Source organism: Pseudonaja textilis, chromosome 6, assembly GCF_049901715.1.
Source record: "Pseudonaja textilis isolate UNSWEBS1 chromosome 6, rPseTex1.2, whole genome shotgun sequence".
Classification (NCBI taxonomy): Eukaryota; Metazoa; Chordata; class Lepidosauria; order Squamata; family Elapidae; genus Pseudonaja; species Pseudonaja textilis.
The window spans coordinates 19,460,739-19,480,999 of NC_141995.1; the positions used below are offsets into that span (position 1 = coordinate 19,460,739).

At 33.6% G+C, this 20,261-nt stretch overlaps 1 protein-coding gene across 1 annotated transcript in view; it reads right to left on the reverse strand.

Annotated features, from left to right (window-relative positions):
* The window catches only part of COL25A1 (collagen type XXV alpha 1 chain), a 269,830-nt gene that overhangs the window by 41,393 nt on the left and 208,176 nt on the right, over positions 1-20,261 (reverse strand). The window contains exons 12-20 of the mRNA XM_087935959.1: positions 18,406-18,450; positions 12,658-12,702; positions 10,108-10,134; positions 9,135-9,179; positions 7,394-7,426; positions 7,236-7,271; positions 6,953-6,997; positions 1,874-1,936; positions 1,114-1,182 (exon numbers count right to left, since the gene is read on the reverse strand). Of these exons, the coding sequence (XP_087792085.1) occupies positions 1,114-1,182; positions 1,874-1,936; positions 6,953-6,997; positions 7,236-7,271; positions 7,394-7,426; positions 9,135-9,179; positions 10,108-10,134; positions 12,658-12,702; positions 18,406-18,450 (408 nt within the window). The remainder of the gene's footprint in view (positions 1-1,113; positions 1,183-1,873; positions 1,937-6,952; positions 6,998-7,235; positions 7,272-7,393; positions 7,427-9,134; positions 9,180-10,107; positions 10,135-12,657; positions 12,703-18,405; positions 18,451-20,261) is intronic.

A 20,261-nucleotide genomic window follows, 5' to 3' on the forward strand; every position in this document is an offset into this window, starting at 1 on the left:
TGATGAGGTCAAAGGGAACAAATGCTGAAAACAGCATTGTGTTGATACAATGCAAGCTCTGTTCCTTGTGTTCACAGGTTGTGACTTCATATTCATGTACAAAACGAGAGGAACTTGTATCATTCTGATGAAATGGGAAAATCCTGCTGAAAGCCTTGTACCTATTACATCCCCGCACCTTGCCTTTACTTTGGCTAATCTAATAATAATAATAATCTAAACAATAATAACAATAACAAAACACCTAGACAGGGTTGGGTCTGTTTACTAGTTAGATAGCAGATCACCATTAATTCCAAGTCTTATCAGATGAATGGGGAATTGGAAAATCATCCTGAAAGAAAGTAATGACAGACTACTTCCATATTGTTGCCCAGAAGGTTGCATGGAAATATCCATGCAGTCACTAGAAGATGAGCACAATTCAGCAGATTCTTTTTTCACTACAGTTTTGTCGTTAAGATAATGCCAAAGCATCTTATTTATTTATTTATTTATAAAATATTTATATAACCACCCATCTTAGGTCTTATCTATGATGTATGATCATTTCACATAAGCAGGACATTATTACGCACAGGTTTTAAATGAAATTCTAATGAAAATCTAGAAAATTCAATTGAGTTGCACTACAAAGTCTGATTTTAAAAGTCTTTCCTTCCTCCCTGCCTCCCTCCCTTCCTTCCTTCTCTGTCTGTCTTGGACACTAACCATACAGAATTTTGAAAATTCTACTTTAAATGATGAAATGCGTTTAAAGTTGCCTCTATGGCCATTCTACCCATATAGTTAGAAATCAGAATTTTGTTATACTTTTATTATATTTGTTATGCCTAAAGCACTTTAATTAAGTTTGAGTATATAAATAATATTTGCATAGTGGCAGTTTTTGATTATTAATATGAAACTTCTCCATTTGTTTAATTAAGTTTCACTGGACTATGCAGAAAAAGTGAATGGCATGCATTTAAATCACTTGGACTACATGTTCAATCACAATGAAATAGATTTTTCTAGTTCTGTTTAATATCCCAAAACAAAGGATGTCTTTAAAGAAAATACTAAACACAAGAGTTCTCAAAGGCACATTAAATATTTCAAAGTGAAACTGACCTTTGGCCCTGGAACTCCAGGCTCACCTCGTTCACCTTTCCCAGGAGGTCCTATTTCTCCTCTCTCACCCTGTTAAAAATCATAGCAGATACACAGAGAAGCATCATAGAACATCAGTAACTTTTGGTATTGATGAGAGTTTCTGTTGTAGCATCAGAGAAGTAATATCAAAGAGTATGTCAAATTGGCAATTGATCCATACATACATTAGTACCAGACCTGTTTAGGAGAGGGGAGTGTAAATAGATTAAAATACCATTGTATGTGCTTTTTCTCCCCTTTTGATTTGCCAGAAGTAAATAATCCCTGAACGCAATGGATAAAATAGGAATAATTTCAGGTGGGAAAAAGAGACAAAACAGATAATGTTTCCCATATTTAATTGTCCATTTATTGGTTTCAGTTTTTGGTGTTGAGGGCTCAAATTGGTTTCACAGAATGAAAGCAGCTTTAGGCAATGCTGACCCTCTTTATAAAAAGAAGAATGAGAGGAAGTCTCAGCTGTACAATTAAGAACATATCTAAAGCAATCACTGTTGCATCGTTTCCTATAAGGTTGATAGCAGTTTAATTTAATTAATTTATTTTACACACATTACACATTTTGTAATGGGTTGGATTGTGATCTCGGTCTGATAAACTTTCTCTTTAGTAAGACATTAATGGCAGTGGAGGGAAATGCCTATGTTCTAATGATTAGGCACCAACTGATCTGATGCAGAACAAATTGTGCGTCATAAGGAAAAAGTGTAAATCATACCTTTGTCCCTGGCAATCCTGGCAATCCAGGTTCTCCCTGGGGACCGAGGAAACCCGGTTCACCCTATTAATAAATGAGCATATTAAAACTTTGTTAATTTAATGGTGAATAATTACAGAAAACATGAGTTTCCTTGCAGTCATGTTTTCCCTAGTCACGTTTCTAGCTGTAACCCAATAGCTACAGACAGTTACAATTAATCACGTTTGATTTCCATCAGCAAGAATTTCTTTGAGAAAACCCCCACCTAAGTTAAGAAAAGCAAGTGAACCAGAAGCTTTTATAGCACAAGACTTCATGAAATGAAAACCTGATATACATTCACAAATTACACCCCTCAGTTTACAGTATTTGATAGAATTCCATTCATAAGACTATGGACAGGTAAAACAATCACATAACAACAACGTATTTGGACAAGGATTCCTAATATATCCGGGAATTTACTATATAGGACTTCACTGGTGTGAAGGAATAAAAATATGGCAGTAGTATGTGGTTACTTGTGCCAATATAGCTAAGTTAAGTTTGTGGACATTTAGATGTATAACTTTTTCTACCACTCTCTTTCCATTTAAAAGTGATAATCGATGTTAATTATAATGGTTTCCATTCTCTCTCAGGTTGTCAGGGGTAGATATCTTTCCAAAACTTTCCCTAAGTCCCTCTGGGCTGAGAAGACATTTTTTCACAATTTTACTGTCTCTTTTATCTTCTGTGGACTTCAGCCAGAAATACTACAGGAGTCTTATGTGAGCTTGCCTGTAACCAAAATGCCTTCAGTAGTTCAAGTTGCATAGAAACCATTGTGGTTTCTAATCCATCATTTATTCTTTTCCAAAACTTTCTCTTCAAGTACAGCCATCCTGATTGTTTCATGTAACAATATTTCTCCCTGTTAGAAATGTTTGTTTGTTATCTGCTTTCTTGCACAGATTTTATTCATGAACTTGCTTGTCTGAAGCAAACAGTGCTTAGTTGCTGTATACTGCTACACAGACCACATGTCCTCAAAGCTTTCTGATCCAACTGGGTTTCTTACTAGTACATCATTCAAAGCTTCAGAGTAGCCAACTAGTCCCTGTAATTTCTTTTCTTAATTCCAATTGCTCTTCTCTCATTTTTCTCAATTGTTTTGATTAAGTTCATTCAAGAATTCCCACTTAGAGAGAAGACTAAACCAAAGTAGAAGTTTAGGAGCCCCAGCTGTCTTCCCATCCCTCAACTCACTTAGCATTTTATCTTCCCAGGAGGTCTGTCCTTTATCTTATTTTTACTATTGTCATAATCCCAATCCATTTTTTGTAGCTTTTAGGTTTTCTTGCACCTCTAAGATCTTTTCTGCTTATCCTGATTTTCTTCTGCAGGTATTAGTGCTGTCTGGTGCAGACCTGTTTAATTAATTAGTGCCCTACTTTTATTTTCTTAATGTAAATACCAAGCAATTAGGAATTTCATTTGTCTATAGTATATATGATAAATTAAAATAAACAATCATCACTACATATGCTTTAAGAAGAGATCCCTTTTAATTAAAATAAATGTTAGGTGCATGTAATCATTGGCATTACTAAGAAAAGAGATTTCATCATTTATATTAAACTACATAATGAAAATATAAACCTGACCTATTGCTGTTCACAGCATTGCATAAATAAAATTAGTATGAAAAGCATTTCCTCTACATGAGTACAATGGACGTTTTTCAACAGCTAGAAATAGAAAAATATATTCAGACATGGTATATAGGTATATCCCTGAAAAAAATAAACTGCAAAAAAAAAGACCAAAAGAGGTAAGCTAAGAAATAATTATGGTATGCATTGCAAATTATGTATAAAACAATGATTTTCAAATGTATTCTTGTAATGTTTTTTTAATCATTAATGGAAACAGTAATCATTCTTATGGAAGGAATAATGAAACCTTCAGCAATTTATTTGATAGGTTCAAACTTCTTCAGTACTCACAGACTTAATATACCATAAAGTCAACTCAGTGGTTACTTTGTTCTCTAATCTGTTTAATCATGATTTCAAGGATCAGAAATAAAAATGGATTGTGTGTTCAAAACTACTCTGTAATGTGAGCCTTTGAAAACATCTTCAGTTTCAGAATACCATGAGCCAGTTGATACCTTAGAAATGTAATATGCACACTCAAAATACCAGTACATCAAAAATCACATCCATGTTCCATTTTCATTCATCCTCCATATCTCAAACTCTGCTGCGGTCCATACTCATTGATGCCAACTTTCCATAAAATACTATTTATGATTATGTAAATCTATAAATACATCCAAATAAACATCTCTCATCATTCCTTATTCTATTGGAAACTGTTTTTTTAATGAAAAGTACAACCTAAGCTATCAATATCCTGCCCCAGGTTATATTTAAAAAATCTTCAACTTCTTATCAAATGGGCAAGGGTAATATGATTATATATCTTAATCTAGAAATGATCCCTAAGACAGTTAACCATCCACTGTCACACAAAAAGAACTGCATCAGAACACTATATGGAAGATTAAGAATCCAGTGTGGTACCCAAAAAGCTAAACAATTGGAGAAAAGGTACCTACATGAACAATTCAAGCATATTGGTACCAACAAGCATTTATTATAAGATGCCTGTGCAAAAAGTAAAAGAGAGAAAAGAAAAAAAAGGTAAAAGACCAACTATATGACACACCCTGCCATACATCAAAAAAAAAATTCAGAAGCAGTAGAACGTAGCTTTCGAGATCTGCAAGTGAGCATCACACACTGCCCAGAGTCTACCATATGAGGACAAATTATGCATTGTAAAGATGCAATGCATTTTAGGTGATAAGCAGCACTGGAATTGTACCCAGAACCCAAATGGCAACCAGTGCAGCTGGAAAAGAAGTAGAGGAACATGCTCATATCACAACATACCCATCACTGCCTGTGCTGCTGCATTCAAGATCAGCTGTAAGTTACTAATGATTTTCAAGAGAAACCCCACTTAAAGCACATTTCCATAATCCAATTGACAGGTAACTATGACATGAGTGACTCTCAGAAGATCTTTCAAGTCCAGGAATTTGTGCAAAGGGCCTCATTGCCACAACTGCTGTTGGTTCTTCAAATATGAGTTGTGATTCCAAGAAGACTCCCAACTATATACTAGCTTTGCATAGGAAAGTACAACCCCCATAAACACTACACTAAAGATAGAAGGGCCCTACAACCAGAGGGGGTGAAACAAAGAAAGGAATTTTTGATGCAGGTTTTGCATTTATGTATTGGCAGCTCTAGGTACAAGCTAGTAGTAAGCTAGACAAACCAGGTGATTTTTTTTCCAGTAAAGAACAGATTTCTACCTTTTTACTTCCTTACTTCAGCTGAATCTTGCTACATTATGGATTTAACCATCAGGTTGACTTGTTCTGTAATATTAATCAAATACAGCACTATTTGACAGAGCTATTGTGAGTCAGAAAGTGAAGGTCTCCACTCTTTTTCCAACTATTGCATCCAAATTATAATGTAATTATACAAGATGACAGTGGATAAGTATAGTTTCAAAATGTATTGATATTTTACTAAAGCAGCTATGCAAAAGATTTTGAAGAACTTCAACATGTAACATTGAGTTGGCCATTCTGTCTACTGACTTTTTTGTTGTTGTCTGAAAATAAACAGCACAAGCTTGTTACATTCTTTTGCACACCATAAAAAGCATATTGTAAAGTAATGGTTGTTTTTGAGTTGTGTGCTGTCATCAGGTACTTCACTGAGAAAACAGAAAGCAAATTAGATCCTATCCAGATTGGTGTTCTTAATGGCGTGTGAAGGCAAGTAAACAAGTAATTCCATTTCAATAAGGCATTCCACTGCAATGCAGCAGCAAAGAGAAAACAAAGAGATATCCAGTTTGATTTGATCGGTGCTCTTTATGGATTCAGATGCCTCGGTGCCTTAATCTTCAAAAGCCAAGAATGCAGACAGGTGTACCTTAATATTTATTTAATGGGTAATTATATGAATATTTTCAAAGCGGATGGGAAGTCATCCTCTTCTCAGGAAAATACAGTGAAAATATTTTTCAAGTGTCCTACTGATTCAGTTTTTAATACAGAATGTCTATAAAGCTCATACTAATCACAAAATAATCACAAATTAAGCTTTATTTCTGTTTTCTTTCTCATAGAAACCAATGATTCTCTCACCATTCAGATTAGCAAAAGCCAAATGGATCAACTTTCAATTTTTATTCAACTTTATGATGAAATAGATACTTCCAACTGAACTGGTTTGGTCTATTGATTAAAACACTGGACCAGAAGCACATAAACTTGATTTCTATTCCTATTTTAGGCATGGAAGTCAACTGGGCCAATTGCTTCCCTTAGTCTTAGGAAAAAGGCAAATACAAATTATTTATAAAAAATATTGCCTAGAAATTTACAGGGACATGTCCATGTTCTTGCTAGGTGTCATGCCTATCTCAAAAACAAACATAAACAACTCAAGACAGAATATGGGAGCAGAATAAGTTGCATGGCATATTTACCAGGATAAATATTTTAATGAACTGAGGGATCATGTCAAATTAGTTGATAAGAATAGAAAAAAAAAGAAGGAATGTCCTCGAAATGGAAAAGACTGTAGACCTTTCAGCTGAAAGAAGATGCCTTGAAAATGAGCTGCTACTTGGAAGGAACTTCTTTACTACTAAATTTAATCATTTTTATAATGTCTAAGCATGGTTTCTTTCTTCCTTACTCTTTTGCAGAACTCTATAGGTTATAAAAAAGAAAGTGGGGAGGGCTGTGTGTAGCTTAATGGCTATAGATTGCACAAAATAAGAAACTTAGCTACCCTTCACTTCTCCAACTATGGCTGATACCAAGTGATGATCTTAATTTACAGAAGAAAAAGTTTCAGGTATGTTAACAGTGGTCCAAACTGCATGTTAATTATACATGTCCCATATTTATAATAAAACTGTATGGATCAATGTTTTTCAAGCTTAGAAACTTCTAAGATGCAACTCCTAGAATCCCCTGGCCAGGACAAGCATAGATAATATATGTATATTAATTACCTTAATTCCAGGTAACCCAGGAAGTCCAGGAAGTCCAGGTTCACCCTGCAATTATATTGCATTGCAATAGAATATTACATTGTTTTAATAGCAGGAAAATGTTGCACAAATCAAAATATGTACAGTATTTTGAAGCTACTTCTTACTTTATCTCTGCTACTTAAAATACCTTTCCATTTAATATAGTGGAACAAAATTTCAGTTCATTGGAAAGGACAGTGTCACTTTTCACTTCTGAGAATCAAAGTTCAAATACATCTAGGAAGCCAAAATTATATATTACCTTTTGCCCTGGTCTACCCGATTGTCCAGGTTCTCCCTAAAACAAAGAAACAAATTATAAAGCAGAAGATTAAAATTAAAGGATGGCATCAATTTCAAGATAAGAAAGAAAATTTAATTTTGGCATACATGTGAAAAAGTTCTTGTTACTCACATTACCTTAATTCCAGCAGCAGAAGATCCAGGATCACCCTGGATAATAGTAATAATAATAATAATAGTAATAGTAATAGTAATAGTAATAGTAATAATACAGAAGTAGAGGTTTACTTCAATTAAAAAACCTACTGAAGAAGAAAAGCATGTATTGGCTGATTACATAAAAGGCAGCCAAGAACAAGCACTGATTGATATTAAAAATGGGAACTTACTGGATGTGCAAGAAACAAAGCATGAATATTGAACTAAGGGAATAAAAACCAGAACAGAATGCTGGCAAGGAAAAGTATTACATGGTCAATTTCTATAAAAGATTGAGGGAAAGTGGATAAAGATAAAACCTGGCAATGACTTATACACTGGAAACTAAAGGCTTGATTTTGGCTGCTCAAGAGTAAACTAATGCAATCAAGGCTAGAATTGAAAAAAAATCATCCAATGATTCAAAGTGCAAATTGTACAAAGCAGAAGGAGCAGCAATAGATCATATACCCAAAAGTTTAAACAGCGACATAACAGTCACCAGAATAATATCTGTAAAAATTAAGATGTGCCAGTAATTAAAAAAATGGTGGGAACATACTGTACAGTTGAAAAAGTACTCAAAAATAAGCATGTTAAAATATTGTTGGATTTCCAAATACAAATACAAACTGATATAGTCTTGGCCCCTAAGACACCAAGAAAGTACTTTAAATTGGTTTATTATTTTATAAATGTTTGTGGCTATGAAGTCAAGGAGGAATAGAGATAATGTATGCTTACTTTAGCTGTTTCTAGTTGAGAAAGAACAGCTTACTGAACCATCTACTATTTACAAATTTTACCAACTCACATGATGGAATATGTCCTATGTAGTAGGAATGTGAGAATTGGCAATGTATTCTTACTAAGTTTCACTTTTGAATCTCTGGTGTATTTGGTTAAAACCGAGTATTTCAAGTGTGGGAAGGAAAGCTCTACAAATGCAAGCCAAAGATATATGAAGTCCAACTAGAATTCATGAGTAATATGAGGTGTCTGTCTACATATATGTCTTCTGAAACAGAACAAGAAAACCAGGAAAGCCAAAGCAGAAAATTCTGGACTCTACAGTTACACAAAACAGGCTTCAGCCATCCTATATGATCTAAGGGATTTCTTCCCTCAATTTTTTATACTGTTGACTGAAGGAGAAAGGAAAAAGAAACGTGCTAAACGTATTGTGTTCAACCTGTTTTGAGCTCATTATGTCCCATTTCAGTTTAAAACAGTTGCCTGAAGCTCAGCACAGATTTACCAATTTTACAAGAAATATTTAGATATTATAACAAGAAATACAAAAAAATCTGGGGAGGAGATTCCACAAGCTAGGAGATTCATGGTAATTACTGACATTTTGCAGAAGAAATATTACAATGAAAAATGTCCCAATAAATTGTCCCTTTTAGCAACATTATAATGGAAGTTTATATGGATGACATCAGTTTAATTAGTTATCACAAATAATATGATGATACTAAGATTACAGTTACTAAAAACAAAATCAAATGATTCATATTGTTAAAAACAAATGTTCTTGACTATGCCTTGCAAACACTATAAAATAAACATTTATGAATGTATATTGAACTACAATTTTGAATATATTACATTTTATTAAATTTTAGCATTAAAATTATAATTAATTTTTAAAAAATTTATCTCTATTGTTTTTAACCTGAAGTTAAATGTACTCATTGACTTTCTCTATGAATTGTACCTTTTCTCCAGGGTGACCTTTCGGACCAGTTTCTCCAGCATCACCCTAAATATCAGAATAAGTTCTTTTAAATTTTTTTCATTTACCAGTTGCTTCCTATTAAAAGCATCCTACATTTATTACTACTGACAGTTTTGAAGAAAGCTATAAAACTAGGCGAAGGAAATAAACAAAAAGAGTGACAGAGTAATGGAAGAAAGAAATGATATAGTAGAAAAATCGAACAATCTACTTCTGTACCGGCGGTAGTCTGTCTTCCTGTCATATCAAACTTGGTTTTTGCTTAAGATTTTTTTTTTACAATAATATTTAAATTTAAAATTACAAAGATTAAAAACTAATACAAACCAAGACTAATATAAACAAGAAAAAAAATAGAAAATGAAAAAGGAGAAAGAATGGGAAGGGAATGAATGAATGAATAAATGAATGAATGAACAAACAAATGAATATTCTCTAATATTCCAAGAAATATATATTTTCATCCCATATCTCATCATTTTTCTATTGACAAATATTAAAACCTTTTTTTATTAGAAAAAAGTCTAATAACACTGGTTTAAAATAACTATGTAGTTATTTTCAACATTGTTTTTCTTTACAGAATTTCATAAATTCCCAAGAATGTAGAATCTGAGCTGGGAATTTCCTCAAACTTTAGGCCTCAGTAGCATCACCTAGAGTCCTAGACCATTACAATTAAATGCTTAAGTTCCTTTTTTTTTGTTCCCTTCTCTTCCCAAATTGGTTGCCTTATTTCAATTCTTCCAGTTACAATGTGACCTACAACCTTTCAAAATGAAAAATCTGATTTTCTATAGTTTTTACAGCACCTTATGAATACATAACATTGAACTGGGTGCTGATTTTCTAAGTTCTTGAATAAAATGAAATGTAAAAAAAAGTTGTTGAACACTTCACAACTCAATTTTGAAATTATTTGTTTGTATTCATACATAAGTATTTACATTACCTTTTCTCCCCGTTGTCCAGGATCGCCCTAATTGAAACAGAAGACAGAAATAATGCATTTATTGTTCTCAAAGGACATTCATGCAGATCTATCAAACCTTTATCTCTGACCATTGCATCTATTTAATAAATATACATGCAAGAATAAAAATAGTAATTTTGACATTGATTCAATAGAAATATGATACACTGTCTTATATTTGGATTTCTTGTGACTATGTAAAGCAGGGGGCTCCCAATCCATAAGCACAATCTGTTCGGAACCTTGCAAGCTGAGGGCATGCGTGTGAAGCTTTCCTTGTTGAGCAGCGGCCACCAGCCCCTGCATACAAAGTGTGTGAGCAGCAGGCACCCTCGCACACCACTCACACAAATAGAGCTGTGCACGCCCACCTCCCACTTTCATGGAACCATCCCCTCCCCCCCACTGGGTCATCAAGCCTGAAAAGTTGGGAATTGTTGACATAGAGAGTCTAGACTGATTGCTTTTTAAATTTCTTCTCCTTGTTCTGCCATTCCTTCTCCTACCCGATGAGAAACTATAATCTCAAATAACTAATGGTTTTGTTTTGGCTTGTTATTATCTTACAGTTGTATTCTCAGACTCCATATTTCATATTAATGACTGCTTACAGATTGGAAAGCATCTTTAAAGGCTCTGATTATGTTTGAACTTTGCCTCTATATAGTTCATTCAAACATTTTTGATTATTGATTTCTTGCATTTCTAAAATATAACATTAGGGAAACTAATTAGCTATTAACTGTTATCAGTGAAACTCTAAAGTGAGAAATATGTGTACCAAGACGATCATTTTCAGATCTTGTCTCATTCCTATGAGATCCAAATTCTGTTGCAACTAGTGGTAGGATTCACTTTTTTTTGAATCTGTGGGCATAGCTTGGTGGGCGGGGCAGGGGAAGGCTACTGTAAAATCTCCAGTCAGAGGAGGTATTTGCCGGTTCTCCGAACTACTCAAAATTTCCGCTAGTGGTTTTCCAGAACTAGTCAGAATCTGCTGAATAACACCTCTGGTTGTGACCTAGGACTGCATGCTAAAAATACATTAGCATGACCAATGAAATCAAAGAATGTAGACTATTAAACTTAAGAGCATTTATATACTAGTTATAGGACTGTTGTTTTTTTCTTTTGAGATATTTAGAGTCATTTTTTCTTGATCAGACTGTATTGATTCACCACCAGACTTAAGAACTGCATGATGCTTTGTAAACTTTGATCCCATATGTTTAATGAATAAGACAAAAGCTTCATTAAAGCAGATTTATCACTGATGTGACAAATTACAATAGTAATATGATTTATTAATCATATTTTCTTAAACATTATTATATACAAAACTACAAATTACTAATTATTACTGCAACTTAAACATCACTATCGTAGGCAAGTTTGCAACCATTACTGTGTATTCTGTATGACTAATCTAATTGCCAGGTACAAATTTAAGGAAACTTCAAGGCTCTTCTTTTTCTTCTTTATCTTTATAATGGGATTGGGACAATGGTTCAAATACATACTTCTTCAGTTAGAAGAATATCTTCTAATAGCTTTAAAAACTAATCACTGTATGTAAAATAGGACATTTGACAATTAACAAGGCTAGGACATATAGATCTGCTTTGCACCAAGGCAGAGTTTCTGTCCATGTAGGTTAGTATTTTGACTATAAGCAGCTCTTCAGCGTTAAGATATGTGCATAATTTTCAGTCCTGGTCCCTGAAACTTTCTCTGACTGAAAACTGAAAGGGAGAATTGTACTGCTAATCAACCAAATTTGGTTTATCAGAAAATCTCATTCAGCGATATTTCACTCAATAATCATAAAATCAGTGTATATGTAAACCAGTATATGTAAACACTTAAATTTTGCAAAGGACATCTTTGGGTAGGGAGCTGGGAAAATGAAGATCCTTTTCATCAAAGGATCATCATGTGTGAACCATCTACAGAAAAGGCTCATTATTTAAATCATATATGACTACAGAAGAAACTACGGAGTCCGGTGGTTCACAAGTATAGGATGCTGGGTTGATGATCAGCACGCTCATAATCAAGACCTGGTTGCTACTGTGAGCTCTCATCACATGCTACAACTCCTGCTGAACCAGCAGTTTGAAAGCAAGCAACTGCAAGTAGATAAATGGGTACCACTTCAGTGGACAACTTAACAGGGACATGAAAGAGCTGCCAACTGGGTGTTCCTGGATAATGGTAATGTTACCATCCAATCCTTTCAACCCAGAATGCTGTGGAGCTCCCACTATGACTATAGTAGCACAGAAGAATCTTATGGGAATATTGTAATATAACCCATTTATTCTTTTGATATAAGTAAAATATATTTTATAACAATTATCTGAGTGTGTGTATTGGAGATTATTGTTCTACTCTCTATGAGCTCCACTGATAATGTAATGTCACAAACTATTCTGCTACAAAAAATGACTTTCAAAAGAATTGCAAAAAAAAATATCATGTATAAAAAGAGAGTGTAAAAAATTACTAGACAGTATTTTATCTACTAACCTTAAGCCCAGAGTCTCCTCTTTCTCCCATTACACCAGGTTCTCCCTGAAATAATGCCATAAAAAATAAATTGAATGGAACTGGATCAGCAAATTTCATGCCTAAGTGATCAATTCAAAAGTATTGTGTCGCAATAAAAACAGAAATGAAAATTTATGTTTCATTTATAATTCTCTTTTATTATTATCAAAGAATGGTTGATTAATACAAAGAATTAAACTAATACATAGGATAATTACTATTTTTGGTATGTCATAAATTTATTAACATTTGTTTCATCTCTGTCATGAACTCCTTTTAAATGGAAAGAGGATAAAGGCATTTCTAAGAGCATTAAATATGCAAATATATAAATCTCAAAAAATTGTTTTACATTAAGAATAGAGTGGAGATAAGCATGGACAATAATTGCATTAAGCAAGATTTTTTTTAAAAAAAAACTTACTTTAATATGGTTTATTAAATGCCATAGCCTGGGATGTATCCGAGCTGATGCCTCAGAAATAACCCATTTTAAAATACAAAATCCACAGTTGGAAAATATATTTATAGGATTATCAAAATGTCTTGCAACAGCATGTAAATTGTTTATTCTTTTAGATATTTTTGATAGCCTCAAGTAAATAGGATATTTTCCAGATAATTGAAATTCAACTTGCAGAATTCCCAAATAGTTGTCATATTGCCACAATGGTAAGGATTCAAAATATGATGAACTAGTTTAGCCTGACTGAAGCAAGTCCTCAATATGATTTGCCCTATGAAAATGTAGTGCTGTCATCGTTGCAGATTCAACCAAGTTTAGAGCTTCCTGTGTGGAGCTTTCCAAGGTTCTGAAAATACTTATTTTTGCCAAAGCATAGACCTTTTTTAAACTGGCTCCCTTGAAGTCCTCATATTGGGCAAGATAGGTTTTTTCCAAGCCTGTAAAACTGAATGAAGGTACTGATGTCCGAAAACTACACTTCTGAAAAACAGACACTGTGAATTCTTGTGGCAGTCTTCTTGTCACAATATATTGCTTCAAAGTGGATTATAGATATCACAATGAACAGCAGGACAACTTATCCCATATGACTTAGTGGAAAATACTTCTCCTACCAGAATTGATGACAATCCTGCTGTATAACAAAATCTATTGGCTCAGAGTCAGAAGAATCACCCAAAGGCTAACAGGCCAAAGCTTGTTATATGCTTTTATCAGTCTTGTTAAAAAATACTCTGTAATGGACATATGTGATGGAAAATGCCTAGGGAAAGAAGCTAAGCAAGGATGGGACTAATCACTAATTTTGTGAGAGAACTTCTACCACCCCATCCCAACTCCAGAGAATAAGTAAACTATAGACCTTGAAAACATCATGGAAAAAAGCAGCGGCAACCCCACTTCTGTACTGTTGCCACAAACAAGCAAATACAGTACAGTGGATGTGTCCATAGCTTTCAAACTCAATTTGAAGCACATTTCCCCTTCTTCACTTGATAAAACAGGATTTTACCATGTCTCCAAATGCAGTTGGAGGATATTTCTTAGTTCAATTTTATAGGAAAGCAGAAGGATTTCTTGATGACAAAAAAAGAAAATTTATAGAATTCCACTAATTTATGCCAATTTATTTGTAAATTATATTACAATTTTTAAAAAGAAACCAGATTTCTCCTAGGTTCTGTGAGCCAAAGGCAGGGATAATGAAAAGTGGTATTTTGGATATGTTCCTAACATTCTGAGCTAGAGCTGAACAAGAATTTTTCAATATACTTTTCCTCTTTCTTATTACCTCCCTGATATCTTAAATTATTTTTTCTATGGCTTTTCTGCCCATCTGTCAAGTTAAATAAATAATACATATTTTTAGCAATGTTCTGAATGCTCACAAAACCTGCCTGGGAACTTTCTGTACAAACTAAAGGAAGTGATGTTTGGTACCTTGGTTACGTGGTGCTAGGGATTCAAACCACCAACCTTTCTGATCGACAAGCTTAGCATCTTAGTCACTGAGCAACCATGTCCCTCAGATCGGAGGTAGGTTTAGTTAATTAAGATGTCTAAATGACTAAAATGACTAAATATTTTCTAGTTATGATATTTTTTCTCTCTCTTTCATTTCAGTGTGACTTAATAGGATTCAGTTCCATGACTGTCGGGCAAAACAAGACTGCAGAAAGTCTTTTCCTGGGCAATTGTCAAATAGAAGTGAGCATAGAATGAGCACAGTTACTATGGTTATAGATGGAACCCAGCAGCAACTATATATTTCATATGTATGAGTTTATTTATGACTAATTGATGCACTTGCTCGTCTTTCTCTCACAACAGTTTTATGAGATAATCAAAACAAAGAGAAAAAGACTAGTCCAATTTCATTTGAATAATGCATATTAATCCAACATGCTATATTAACCAGCATAATTATATATTATTATTATTGTGAAGTCAATTTTAGAATTTGCCTTGCCAATGTGCATTATTTTAATAGTAAGTCAAAATTTATGTTATATACAGAACAAGCTAAGGTTGTATTTATGAAGTGTAAAACAGTGCAAATATTTTTTATATTAGGCAATGTAATTTTTGTTTTTATGTATGCATCTTTTCTCTACTAAAATATTTTAATGTACATATTCTGAAATATTCAGTTAATTGACATTAAGTTATCATTTCAATTATGTTATAAATTCAGTAATTGTTCATTAGGGATCAATTTGTTATACCTCACAAGAATGCCCCAGAAACTGGAAATATACTGAGCTTTCCTCATCACTCTGCTAAACAAACAATTCCCTCAAGACTGTCAAACTATTTACTAAATCTGCATTACTATTACTATTAATCTTCCCATCCTTCCTTTCACCCATCTCCTCCCACTTATGACTGTATAATTGTAACTTTGTTGCTTGTATCCTTACAATTTTATTGACTGTTTCCTAGTATGATTTGATTGCTTATTGTATCCTATGACTATATTTACATATTATATACTCTATGACTATACAACCCTATGGCTGTTATTAAGTGTTGTACCTTATAATTCTTGATGAATGTATCTTTTCTTTTATGTGCACCAAGACAAATTCCTTGTGTGTCCAATCACCCTTGGCCAATAAAGAATTCTATTCTATTCTATTCTATTCTATTCTATTCTATTCTATTCTATTCTATTCTATTCTATTCTATTCTATTCTAATCTATTCTATTCTATTCTATTCTATTTAATCTTCTAAGTGCTATTTCTGTGTATTCTAGTCTATGATGAATATTATCAACTATACTTGGAGATGTTTAGAAATACAGAACCAAGCTTTCTGAGCTTTGTTCTGTTTTGGTTTACAGAACCTTATTTTGAAAGAACTACTGATTCTTCAAAAGGCCTTAGCTCTAATGTGAGAATGCACAACAGCAGCATCCATAATGCACAATGGAACTAAATTTATTCCAGCTTCATCTGGCATTGCATCTTTCATAATAATATGACATATGTCATGAAATTGGCAGAACTTTAACTTTCCCTCCTATCTGAAAGATTAAATAATTAAATAACAGCAAAGTACTGTCTTAAAAAATGACAGAGCTGCTTTGAAACACAGAAGTCTAACATTTGAAAAGAGCTTCTGTGTGAATGCATTACTATTTCTTTTTGTAATATAAGCTCTTCCTTAGTTTAACCAACGTTAAACTAAGGAAGAACTTACTTGGCAAACAAAAACCACCCAAGCCAAACCAAACCAAAACCCAAAGGACTTTAATATATGCTGCTATGCCTCTGAACATCTAATTAATATGAAAACATAATCTCATAAGGATAATAGATTTGAATTGAGAAAGGTTAAAGTTTCAGATTGTCCATGGCAATCCAGTCATAAATTACAGAAAGTAGAATTAACACTGAAAACAAATCATTGAATCACTGGTGCTCTCTGAACTTGGCTGTTTGCTTGTAGCTATTTTGTTACCCAGATATCAACAGTGCTGATGAGTATGGGGCTCCTGCACACTATACAGTACCTTATGTTACCAATGTTGGTTGGGGTTTGATTTTCTTCTTGGCAGCTCCTTGATTAGGGTCTTATTTTATTTCTGATTGTTTGCCTAGTGTTAATCCCTTCTTATGTGGATTTTGTCTGCTAGGAGGGATGTGTTATAGTCTTTTTGTTTCCTCTTTAGTCTTTTGTTATCTCTTTTGAATGGTTTGTAAATATGTTATATTTCTATGTATCTCTTGATGGTTAATTTGCCTGAATAGCAAGATTCTGGAAATTCCCTAGCATTTTTTGGATTAGTTTTCTCTAGCATTTTTGGATTTGGAGTTTGCCAGTTGAAAGTGTGTCTGTGTCTGTTCAAATTGGAATGCATCCCCTCCAGCAGCCAATGCCCAGAATAAGTAAAGAAAATAACAGAATCTTTATCTGTAGGCATTCATTATGGGAGACATGCACATTGTGACATTGTGTTACAATATTGCAAAGTAAGTATGCAAAATAGCACTTAAATCATGGCACCACAATGCGCATTTCATTATTTTGGCATCATTCATCATGTTTAAGAACAGTTGAATAAATTCTCATTTCCGAAATATACCTCTTAGGCAATATGTCCGACATCAGAACAGAGCTTTGTAGAAACACCCATGGTTAATTTATTATAAGGCTAAATCAGTGAAAAGTTTTTCCATGGCAAGAATAAGTAGAAGAAACAAAATTTAGGCTGCTTTATGTATTTTAATGTAAACTGATGAATATTTTAAAAAAGAAAAGGTAGCATCTATGAAAATAACAGTTTGTGCATTCATTATATAAATTCTACTGTGCCAAATGTTTTTCTTCACGCTAAGGTAATCTTTAATAATGCAGTTTTATGAGGCCCATGATTTAAAAATCATTTTACCTAAGATGCAATTTATTAAAATATCAACCTGATCAGCCAAGAATGACACACCAGTTGCTGTAAATTCTAATACACGTTTTAAGGAATTTAACTATTGTTCTTGGGCATAAATTGTCCTTGTGGAAGTTATAATGACTTAATTTTATTATGGAAATTTAAAGAAATATTAAATTACTAGAAATACTGGAGGAACATTTTTTCTAGTCATATATAATGTTGGGTTGAAATATTTATCTTGGTTTAGTTAAAGGTTTAATGCAGGTTGCCAGTCAAAGAGCTGTGAGACAACAAAATTTAAAGTGAACTGGTACGTTAAAGAATTGTCACTAAGCCTACATCACTTATTTTCTTGATAAAGGAGAAATACCAGTCACCAAGAAGCCTTCACTTATTTTCTCATGGAGTTATATTTTAACTGATCTCTAGTTTTGCTTTCTGCCAAATGCATCGATTTCTGTTCTCTCCTCATTGCAATCCCCACAGGAGGGATTTAATTTTCTTCATCTTTCTTTACTTTGCTCTCTAACCTTACAGTCATCAATAAAAGTTTAAGCTAAAGAGCAACACTGTATTTTCTAGGCTCCATTAATTTCATTTGTTTTTATGCACATGGAACATTGTGTTGGGTTGCAGTCATTCTAGTTGTACATTGTTTATTGTCTCTCATGTCACAGTGTTTACAATTTATATAAACTTTTCTGACCAAGACAAACCATGTGGCCCACTTTTTGCTTTTATATTAGAGAAAATGTCTTAATTTCATGGATTTGCAAAAATAGTATTTCAAAATAGCAATGCTATCCTGGGAATAAGAGCCATTGAATTAAGTTAGAGTAATTTCTAAACAGATTACAGTAGTAAATTACCTGTTGTCCATCCGTTCCTGGAATACCAGGTGCACCAAATGAACCCTGAATAGAATCATATGTTTGAATTTAGCAAAATTATCAAACAGATCATGCAATTTTTCACTGTACATATTTATCTTTTATAAATTATGGAACTTGATTCATACATTCAGCTTTCAGTGGCATTATTCTTTACATTAAATATAAAGATTTATTCTTTTTATGTTATTGTTGTGTATTCTGTTTCAGAATTATGAAGCAAACTTTGTGTGCTAAAAATGAATTCAATGTTTAAAAGTTGCTCATAGTTTTAGAATATATTCCATATTTTATTTTTAAAGAATTACCTAAATGCTCCTAATTTTGAATATGGTAATCATCAGTGGTGGGGTTGAACCATTAGCTCCAAGGGTGGGATTCTACAGGTTCACACCTATTCGCTAGAACCAGTTGTTAACATTCTAAGCAGTTTGGAGAACCAGTTGTTAGAAGAAATTACTGGCCTCATCCTGTAAGGAAGGCAGGAAGAAAACATTCTGGTGTTGCTTACAGAAACTGCCTCTCCATTGAACCTTATTACATTCTTGGCAGGACTAGACTTCCTACCTCTGGAACTTCTCTGGAGTTTCTTTCCCCTCCTTTGCTGGTACTTTGCTTGTGTGGAGTGACTATTCAAAGTTACAATGGTACTGAAAAAAGTGACATGACCATTTTTCACTTATGACTGTTGCAGCATCCCCAGTTATGAGAAGCCAGGTGAGGAGATGTGTGCCTCGATGTGAGTGATATTGAGTTGGCCATGCCCAGCCAGTCACATGACCACCAAACCATGCCCAACAACTAAGACACGTTGTTGTTAAAAAAATTGAATCCCACAACTGGTTAGCTCCGAAGATCAGCTGAGAGGGAATCAGTTCATTTCGACGATCTTCTGTTTTTCTGTTTGGCCCACCCGCCAGCCTGGGCTCTAGGCTGTTCTTTATGTCCTGCTTTTTCAACCTCAGCTGCTTGGCGTGGCACAGCTGATTGCTGTGCGTGCTCTGTTACACACAGGGCTTGCAGGAAAAGATGATTTTCAAATGCTGCGCGTGTTCACCGAACTGGCTATTACACTGGATGAATCCCACCCCTGGTTATCATCCATGTGTTATCAATATACTCCTTTCCTTTTTTATAAAATACTGAACTGAAACATATATGCCCATTTTAAACAGTAATATGAAAGAAAATAAACCACGTTTATTTGATCCATCCAGTGTGCTGCTACTTGTTGAAAGGTTTTGAGAACTAATCTTAAACAAAACAAAAACAAATCACCTATGAATGAAAATCACCTGTGAAAATTGTTTGCTTAATTGCCACAGCATTTACTTAATGCCCACAGGGTTTACTTAAAAAGACCATTGCATATTGAAAAATTGGGTCAAATCACCTCAATTTACAATCACAATGACTTATGACCATAATTCCAGGCTTAATTACAATTGTCAATTGAACAGCTATAGAGCTTGCACTTCAAAAGTGGGCATATTACTGCATAATTGTTATTAATAATTTTATATGATTACAATTAGTATGTTAAAATTATTTAATATTTTATTATAAACAGAATATAATACAAACTAAACTTAAAGAAAAGAGAATAAAAAGAAACAAACCACATTGATTACATTATGCTATTGTGATAGTAGCTGATGACTTTATTTTGTAAATACCACTTTCCAGTTATAAACAGAAGTTTTGCCCAATTTACAAGTAACAATTATTTTAGTGTCCTTTAATTCCTTCTTGAACCCCTACAGTTTATGAAATGTTAATATAACATTTTCTTTTAAAGAAACAGTGGTCCAAACAATTTGTCTTGAGTTGAGGAT